Source organism: Paramormyrops kingsleyae, chromosome 1 (genome assembly GCF_048594095.1).
Source record: "Paramormyrops kingsleyae isolate MSU_618 chromosome 1, PKINGS_0.4, whole genome shotgun sequence".
Taxonomy (NCBI): domain Eukaryota; kingdom Metazoa; phylum Chordata; class Actinopteri; order Osteoglossiformes; family Mormyridae; genus Paramormyrops; species Paramormyrops kingsleyae.
Window position 1 is genome coordinate 44,276,458 of NC_132797.1, and position 10,277 is coordinate 44,286,734.

Sequence of the window (10,277 nt, forward strand, 5' to 3'; positions counted from 1 at the left end):
TCATTATAACTCGAATTTCTTAAAAGTCAAACCAACCAGTTTGAAAAAAAATCACCTAGAACTCTATCTGAATCTCAGAAGTTGAACCGTGATCACCGATCTAAGATAACTTGTACGCGCAGGGAAATGAGTCGCGGCATGTCTCTCAGCGGAAACAAAGGGTAAAGCTTCAGTCTCAGCCTCGCATTCGCTGTGATAGCATCGTGCATATTTACACTAGCTGAATACATATAGGCCTATTTAGACAGTAAAATACATCTAGACAATGATAGACAGTAACAGTAATTATATTATTATATAATAAAATACATTTAAAAATAAAGATTTCTTATTAATTATTTTAATATTAATAATAAACCATTAATACATTTAATTATAATAATATTGTCGTGCCCAGCGCCCATATGAAAAAAAACTGTATGATTCATATACAGAAACCATATATTTTTCTTACTTAATTCAGCCAGAATTGCCTTCTGTGTTTCATACAAGTCCAATATATGTCCTATACAAAATCAGACCGGTTATGGCCACTTTCATATTAAAAAGCACACATTAATCATGTAATGGAATTTTTGGGTCATATATGAAAACTGCATAAAATATTATATGAGTTTTACATGAAAACAATATCTATAGGCATATGGTATTACTAAAAGAATAAAGAAACTTACTAATTTTCATATACAAATCATTTAAAGTTCTTATATTAAATCATATGCTAGTCTAATTGAAGTCATATAGGATTTATTTACATTCTGCGTCATTTGTTTAGAGGTATTTCATATTGTTTTAATAGGGAAACTGTGTGCCTGCTCTTCAAGCTTTATACACTGTAAAAAAAATCTCATAAAAAACCGGTAAAATGACTGGCAGCAGCGGCTGCCAAACAAAAACTGTAAAATTACAGTAAAATGTTTTATTTCAAATGAAGTGCAAAAACATTAAATTTACAAAAAATGTCCGTTATTCTTTTACATAAAAACACTGTTATTTTACAGTTTTTCTTAATATTATTGTGATCAAATACCTTACTTAAAAGGGCAATTCCAAAAGTTCAGCAGATAAATACTGTTATTTTACAGCTTTTCTTAATATTATTTATGATCAAATACCTTGATTAAAAGGGCAGTTCTATAAGTTATATATATATGTTAATATATATATATGATATAACATATATGATTGTTAATACACAAATATTATGCATTTTGTATATGTGGTTTTTGCAACATACAGTATAAGTCCCTTACGGTATTCTGTTGGAACATACAAGAATCACAGATGTTTTTAACAAAACTTTTCCATATGGGCGGGGACAGAACGGAGACAAAGGCGCAGACGTCAGGGTATCGGGGAATACAGGGTTTAATTACAGGTATGACAGGCAAAATGCAGATGGACAATACAATGACCGGACTGGGGAAACAAACTGAAACGCGGACTAAATACAGAGGACTAATGACAACAACCAGAAACCCAGCAGCGGTTACAGCTGATCACACTGGGATTCCACACGGGGTTAACGAGGGGGCGTGGCACATGGAAGGAGCAGATGATTGGGGCAGGACACATTGTTTGGATACATTTATTTTCATACTTTACAAATTACTGTTTTGATAAATGTGCTTAGATGTGTTTAGTACAGTATATGCTCTTCTTGTTTTATCCGGTTCATTTTGTGTTTACATGCTAAAGAAACACATTTAGATGTAATTTTTTTTGGGGCCGGGAACCAATTAATTGGTTTTCCATTATTTCTTATGGGGAAAATTCGATCAGAACTCGAATTTTTTAGGATTCGATCCGGAGTTCTGAACGGATTAAGTTCGAGTTCTGAGATACCACTGTATATGCATAATGTCACGCACCAATCATGCCGATCCTTCTGTGCCACGCCCCCCTCGTTAACCTCATGTGGATTCCCAGTGTTTTACGGCTGTTTCTGATTGCTGTCATTAGTCCAGTGTATTTAGTCCACGTTTCCGTTCGTTTCCCCAGTCCGGTCATTAACGTCACGTGTCTTGATGTGTGTTACCCCGGAAAATAAATCCCTTTTGTGCATATTCATGGCTTCCTTCGCCTGCTTCCGCGTTTAGCGCATGACACATAATATGTGTCGAACTGAATAAAATGTGCTTAGGTTTAGGGCTTGATTGATAATGTCAATAACAGCGCATAAAACATAACATAAAATATTAATGTATTTCTGAACAATGTATGGACGCCAGATTTTTTTTTCAATTAAATAAATGTTAAAACTAAGATTATTTATAATATATTATAATTCAATATAATGAAAGTTCACCTGTCATAGTTTTGGAAATTCAAGTTCTACATTGTACTGATTCTTCCAAATAGACTTACACTGAAAACTTGCACTTTAATTTCTAATGAAAGGATGGGTAATAAATCATAAGGTCAAAATAATCTGCATTTTGGGTAAATTCCCAAGGTGAAGCAACATCATTCATTATCACCTTTTAAGCTGGGACAGATCCATAAGCCACAGTAAAAATAGATTACATTTTGAAGATCCATTGGACAGATGTACTGCTACAGTCCCTGAAAACAGCAAATGATCCCACTAAATTAATGAAGGAGTGTACAGTAACACACATTATGACCCATGTTTGTGTACTTATGTGACATGATAGCCTATAAAGTGTAGATTCAGGTGAGACAGCTACTTTATCACTCTGAGAAAAACTGTAAGGAGTGATGCTGGAGAAAAACTGCATTATGAATAAATGTTCCTGGATAGCATAAGGATGCTGGATTCTAAAATTATAAGGGCTTACCAGACCACACAGGTGTCAATTATCTAACATGGACTCAACTTTGAAGTTATGAATTAATATTTATCTATAATTTTATACTTAAAATTTGGATTGGGGGTGCTTTTAAATCATTCCAAGATGAAAGTGAGCAGTAAGGATTTCGCCAAACTGTGGCTTGACATAAGATTTATAGTGATATGCATCACCATGTAGATGTTTGAGTTGTAGGTACACTGTAAAAAATTGCTTGTGAAATTTACAGTAAATTATTGGCAAAAAAGTTGCCAATAAAGAACTGTAAATTCACAGTAATATACCATGAATGATATCACAGTACATTACTGTGTCAGAAAAACAGTTATTTACTGTTTAAAAAATTACAGAGTTTTACTTTTTTAATTTATTGTACTTTACTGTAATTCTCATTTACAGTAATCCACTGTAATGTCATGTTTTACAGTTAAATACCGAAATCTGTATTTACATTAACTTACTATAATTTTATTAATTACAGTAATTACATGGCAACTGCAGTTGCCTATAAAGTACTGTAAAAAATATTTGGAGTAATTTTCTGTAAAAATACAGCAATTTAAAATAGGATGATCTCATTTGTATAACCTACAGAACAAAGAACACATTGTACTTTTTAGTATTTTAATGTAAAATGGGCAAAACATTACAAAGATGAAAATCCACACCAAGCCAGTAAACACTGGAAAATAAGAAACATTCTACTGTATTGCAAACAGCCTTAATAGCAATGAGGTAGATTCTCTTTCCTTTATTTATATCTGACACACTATTCAGCCAGATGTTCTGACAGTAATTCACCATTGAAAAATTGTCAATCTGAATCTCTCAAATCTGAACATGGCTAAAATAAAAACTAAGCAAATATCATGCATTCAGCATGTTGAGTTGTATTACTGCATATAAAGTCATGAGAGGTAGTGCAATTGTGCGTATGTGTGTGCGTGTGTGTGAGTGTAATCTTTTGTCCTGGTTTGTATGTAATGTTAATGTGTGTGTGAGTGAGTAAATTGCAGTCAGTTGTTCTGAGTAAGCAACTCAGCACTGAGACATTTAATCCGAACATGGCGAAATATATATATTGGCATATAATAATCAACAAGAACAGGAACTTGAAGATGTATTCTTACTTTCACAAAAGGGTTATCTAAAATGTGCATGTGTAATGTTTGTATGTGAATGACAGTTTGTATGGGACTTCATATGTTTACATATGAATATGTGTGTGAGTTTGTTTGTGAGAGAGAGTGAGAATATGTGTGTAGGTGTGTGTATGTGTGTGTGTTCCACGAAATGATCTAAAAGTTCATTTTACACCTGCGTGTAATGCTTGTGTCTGAGTGTGAATTTTGTGCATGTGTAATCTTTGTGTATGAGTTTATGAATGTGTGTATTACATTTGTTGGTTTGAGAGTGTAGATTTGTGTTTCGTGTATGTAATTTTTGTGTACTTCAGTGTGTGAATGCATGTGTGTCTAATGTGAAAGAAAGTGCGTGTACACCTGTGTAAGGGAAACAGAGAAGTGCATACACCTACACACACAGCCAATCAAAGTCCATTAACCTCCTTAGGAGACTGCATACATTTGCATTCATGGCCTGCTTCTTCTTCTGTACCATCTGTCCACTGGTTTTACTCAGAGCCTTTCTGACAGTGGTCTTGGAGCCAGTGCTTGGATTGATCCCCACAAAACATCTGCAAAATCAAGGGTAAACCTTTTATGCTCTTCGCCCCATCAATGCTCAAACCCCCCTCCCCATTCACATCAATTTATCACCTCACTCTTAGTCCATCACCCTAAATTCAAAAATATATATTTTTTTAATAGCCTGCAGTGTCATTTATCAGTCTAGATTGTTTTGGTGTAAAACATGACCCAGTTACTCAAGAAAATCCACAGACCTTGTTGTGAACAGTTTCATGTAGGAACTATTTTATTTCTACTAAACTTTACATGACACCTGTTATCACTGTGCTGAAGGTAGCAAGCATCTACTGATCCATAAGAGCCTCACGCTCAGTGTGCAGTAATATGGGTAGTAAAAGTAGATCCTACATTAAACTGCTCACAACACGTTTTGTGGATTATCTTGAGTAACAGTGTCATGATTTCTGGTAAGAGACATTGCTGTTTTTTTTGGGGGGGGGGCTTTGAACACCTAAACACATTTAGTCTCATAATATTCAAGAGAAGGCAGACATTTATATGGCCAATATTTTCAAAACCTGGCAACTCGCACCAAAACAATCTAGATGGATTAATAGCACTACAGAAAAATACGTATTTTTGATTTTGGGGTGGACAATTTCATCCATGCAACCTCCAAACTACATTGTTCCAACATGGCATTATCCAAATTAAAAGTATTAACCAAATTAATCTCCTACCTACACAAATACTTGCATTGAAATATGCCTTTTTTCTCAGTGAAGCTTTTGGGCTGTATTTTGACAGGTTTTAGTACAGCATAAAACACTCTGATCAAATGGGTATGCACTTATTGGCATTACATCTGTGAACATTCCACCTGCGCTAAGACTGTGTTGGTCTATGCAGTCACAATAAAGCCTGTCTTTTGTACCATCCATGCCAGTCTCACATATTCTTTATTCTCTTGGAGAAGTATGTCGACCTTACTGAGATCTCTCCACTATTCAGCTTATCTGCCTGATAATAAATTGAATTCTGCTGAGTTCTGCATTAGACTGATGGATGTATAAATACAGCTTCCATGTCATTCAATATCAAAATTTTATCTTGTATTTTAATAATAATAATGATTTACCTCTGGATGAATTCCAGGGTGCAGGAAGCTTCTTCTTGGTATTCAAAGTTGAAAGTATAGAATGAGGCAAAGGCAGCTGCCAGACCTGCCACAAAGTTTGGATGTGGAGATATGACCACCTGACCCTCGATGCTTATCATCCACTTCATCGAAGACAGCATCTCACCTAAAATCAATGAACATTTATACAGGCAATGAGATACCTTGCAGTACAAATATGTAGTGTTGTGATATAGAATTTAATAAATTCTACCTTGAACAATCAGTCTTGGAGAATCTGGCAAAGACATCAACCCCTCCACATCTGCAGGTGTGGCTGTTGCCTGAAATGTGGGTTGTACACGCTCACATTAATAACACAGTGTGGGCTTTCAGAGATTCATATTAGTACTACAAAAGGATATCTAATCAAACACTTACATCAACTTGTAAAATCAGGGCATCCACCTTCTCTTTGAAATGAGCCATTATGAGTAGAATAACACAAGGTCCCAAGAGGGTAGATCCAGTGGCATCAAACTTTGACAGGACTTGCTTCACCTCTTCATTTGTAGGCTTTTTCTGAAAAAACTGCAAAATCATTGTTCCTTTTTCCTCAATTGCTGCTTCCATTTTTTCAAGGATAGAGATGTCTGTCAGTAACTTGAAATGATTGTAAAGTTCCTTCAGTGTAAAGAGATATGGCCAGCTGCTTTTAAGCTCCATTATGGATGGTGCTGGATTAGCATTTATGGCTTTACGTTGTAAATAGTATGTTGTTTGCATGAGCTGGGTAAGGTGCTCCCTCTCGGCTCCTGCTGAACCCTCATGAGAGTATAGATCTATCATTTCCTTCTGTTTCTCTTCCAGACTGGATTCAGTTTCTCCTAGGGGACAGTCAGGCTGCCACCTGATGCACCCATACTGGTCTGATGGCCCTCTTTGTCTTGTACTGCTATTGCTTGATAAGCTGGAGAGCCTTTTCTCTCTCCTGCGTCGGGCCACAAAATTGTCACGGTTCAGGTGTTCAACACGTGTTTTCAGCTGGTTTACAAGTGAAGCATAACCACTCCCAAGTTTGGTACCATCCTTCAAGATGTCTGCAAAACTCTTGGGGTATTGCTTGACTATCATCTTTGCAACACTTTGGCAGTCTGATCTTGAGGGATTAGCATCAGTAAGCCTCATTTCATCGACTACAATTCTAACCATTTGTCTACGATCTCGAGGATTTGGCCGTCGCTCCATAGCTATTGCTGCTTTGATTCCTGCAGGCATCTTGCTCCATGGCACCTTGAAACTGTCAGGCCAAGTATCAAGATCCACAGTGGAGGATGTGCTGGCTTGACAAGGGGTGCTGGAGCTGGAAGAGGAATTCTGATGACATGAACTCCATGACATGCCCACAGATGATGCATCACAGGACACTGGCTGCACAACTGCTGCACCCCTCATCTGATCTAAAGAGTTACAATGATGTAGAAACATAAACATTTCAATGTTTCAAATATAAGCATTTTATGTTTGACCAACAACATAAACAAAAGGGGTTATTCATTTAATAAACATATTACTATTATTATTATTACCAATACAACAATTTGGAGACAAAGTTTCTCAAATTAATTAATACACTTCAAACAATACTAGAAACATTCAGATACATTACCCTCAGTGCTCCATGCTTGCAGCAGTTTGCGACACTGGATAGGTCTGAGGTGATCTTGCAGATCCTCTTCTTTAACCAAACTCAAGTCTGACTTATGCTCTACTCCTATACTGGCCAGTTTCTCCAGAATGGATGATAAGGTTTGTTCTGGCAAATTTGGTAGTGCTGTAAGGATTGCCTCAGTGATCTCCTCTATATTCATTGGCATTGCACTACAAAGCAGGGAATGAGTGATGGAGAATTATTACTGATAAATCATTCACCTTGTACTCTATTAAAGGATAGTAATCAAGCAGGTCGTCATGCCTAACACACATGAAAGAAGAGTCTTGCTCTAATTCTTTCAATGAATGGATACCCAGAGCAGGTAGATGGTCAGCCTGACATCTTTTTACAACAAAATATACCTGGCAATCACAATGAATCAAAATGAGCTCGACTCCACCAACTAACAACCCATTATCACTCATACCAATGATGACATACATTCCCTTTTTGTACCTAGTGCCCTTCACAGTTACATCATTTGCAACAATTGTTCTGTTGGATGCAAAGTCAAATCTGGAAACTGCCTCTTTAATCTTGTTGTTATAGTCACAACAGTGAAATTCGTTTCCATTGTTCATCTGAATCAGTGGAGGAAATATGCTGCCAGCACCCAAGTATGCCTGTAGGAGTTGATGCCTTTCTGCTAGGGTTGCGCATAGGTTTTTAAAATTGTGCAATTTTCGAGCACACTGTTTAAAGTAAGTGTGCTTACTTTCGAACCTTAAAGTCCACAAGCGTATGAGAGGGCCAAACTTGATCATGAGCTCAGGGTAGTGACACAAATAGTGGTGTTTTGGCTTGAGAGGATTTTCTGGAAATGTCTCAACTCTGAAATGTATATATTCTTCAATTAGAATGTTTAAATATGCCACTTGATCATGGGTAATGACTGGTGCACATATGTAATTAACCACTTGTCGTAGGAGCAAAACCAACTGCCATGCTGGACTATCTGCTGGATTATCTATTCTGTCTCCAACTAATAGTGGTATCACTCTCAAGAGACACCAGTTTTGTACAGCATGTCCAGATAATCTATCACTGCCAGGGTTGATTTCAAGAGGCTTGTCATTTGCATCAGAGCCACGATACTGGAATTGAGTGATACATCTATTCAGTTCTGCATATGTAAAATGCCTTTCCTCATTTACCAAATGATTAATTAATATTGCCAAGTCAAACGATACTACTCCTTCAAAGAGGTCATGACCTAGACAAGGAGGTAAACCAGGCTGACACACATGGAAGTACCTAAGCTGGTTAAAAACAGAATCAAATTTAATGCCTCCAACACTATTCTTCTCAGTGGTTTCTTTGTCCTTTAGGTTCTGCTCATAGGACTGTGGAGTTCTTGTTGTAGCCGTTATCAGTGGCTTAGACTGAAACATTTCTCTGTCTATCTCACAAAATCTACAGAAATATGTACTCCGACTAAAGTTTTCTACAAAGCCTCCAATGCTGTGAGAGCCTAGATTATCACCAGCAATAGCACACAGTCCCCCTTTCAAAACACGCCCATCCTTTAAGACAATGCCTGTGTCCTCCAATTCCTTAAGATCCCTTATCAATTGACTGAAGACTACATCTTGCCCAAAATGTTTAAAATCTTTCTCCCTACACAAAAGCACAAGCTGCATATGATCAATATTTGACCGGAGATATGGTGGAATATTGCCTAAAGTTAAATACACAGAAAGTACCTTGTGCTTTTTTTTCCCTGAACCCAATGGATTTGCCACCTCAAATGAGTCTTGATAAAGTATTACAGCTAAAGACGATGTTTCACCTTCAAACAGCTTGTTTTGTGAAATGACCTGCCCATCCCAAATATCTTGCATAACATCATGGTATGTAGGACAAGAATGTACTTCCTCATAAACTCTCCTAACTGATTCTGACTCCAATAGTGCAGCAAGTGTTTCTTTTAAAGGAATGTATTGGGCAAAGCATTCTTTGCCAGAGTCATCAAAGCCTAGGTGTAAGGGCTGGGATTCAACATAGTTAAAGCTATTTTTAAAGATGGTCTTTCTGCGCTGATCTGTTTGTAAAAGCCTGTTGCAGGTCTTTAGAGGATCTTGTTTTTTAAGTTCATCAATTAGATTTTTTATGGTAGAGTCAGGAATGTTGAGTAAGGACAATTTCTTTTTCAATTTTGAGAATACATGAGACTGTCCTAGGTTGTGAATATCACAGAATTCTTCAACAATTGTTTGAATTACTGATGCAGGCAGCAGCAGTTTAGCTTGAAGCTTTAAGTAAAACAGTGTCAAATTATTTAAAAAGAGTGCTTCATCCACATCAAGAACATCATCACCCTCATCTGGCACACTACTGTCATATTCATCATCAATCACGGAGATATCAAGCCTATGTGTAGCCTAACAACTTCACACCGGTTAACCAGCACAGTATCATGCACATCTTCAAATGAGCGTTTTTTGTGTGCTCTAGACAAATGAGACGCAAATGTGGTTTTTACTCTATATGTTTTGTCACAACCCTTAAAAGGACAACAAATTTCTCTGCCCTCTTTCAAATGGCCCTTCAAATGAGAAATGAAATCTTTCAAATCCTGAAACTGGCTACCTTCAATGTGACAAATTAGTACAGAGTCATTTGTTTGAGCCCTTCTGCTAGATAGCTGATATTTCTTGTGATTTCTGTACAAATGAGACTTAAATGTAGCAAACTTTCTAAAAGAATGTGAACATTCTGGAACACCACAAATGAAAGATTGGTTTGGTGCATTTTTGTGTAGCTTCATATGCTGAGTAAAGGCTAATATTGTTTTACATTCATGGTTACACAACTTGCAAATATACATAATTTATTAAATTTTAAAGTCGTTTTAACTCTAAGTAATAGGTGCTCAGTAAAGGTCCATGTAATTTTTAACAGTTAACAGTAACAACTATAACTCAGCTATAGGCAAGTAAAACAGACATGGGGTTAATATACAGTAGTAGCAGTCTAAACAACTC

General features: G+C 36.6%; 1 protein-coding gene across 1 annotated transcript; it reads right to left on the minus strand.

Annotated features, from left to right (window-relative positions):
- Window positions 1–3,338: 3,338 nt before the first annotated feature.
- LOC140592555 (uncharacterized) lies at window positions 3,339–8,226 on the minus strand. The gene is made up of 5 exons (XM_072716109.1): window positions 7,249–8,226; window positions 6,021–7,039; window positions 5,854–5,923; window positions 5,601–5,766; window positions 3,339–4,509 (listed from the first exon to the last, which is right to left on the minus strand). The coding sequence occupies exons 1-5, from the start codon at window positions 7,454–7,456 to the stop codon at window positions 4,347–4,349; spliced, it is 1,626 nt and encodes a 541-aa protein (XP_072572210.1). The 5' UTR covers window positions 7,457–8,226; the 3' UTR covers window positions 3,339–4,346.
- Between the last annotated feature and the right edge of the window lie 2,051 nt (window positions 8,227–10,277).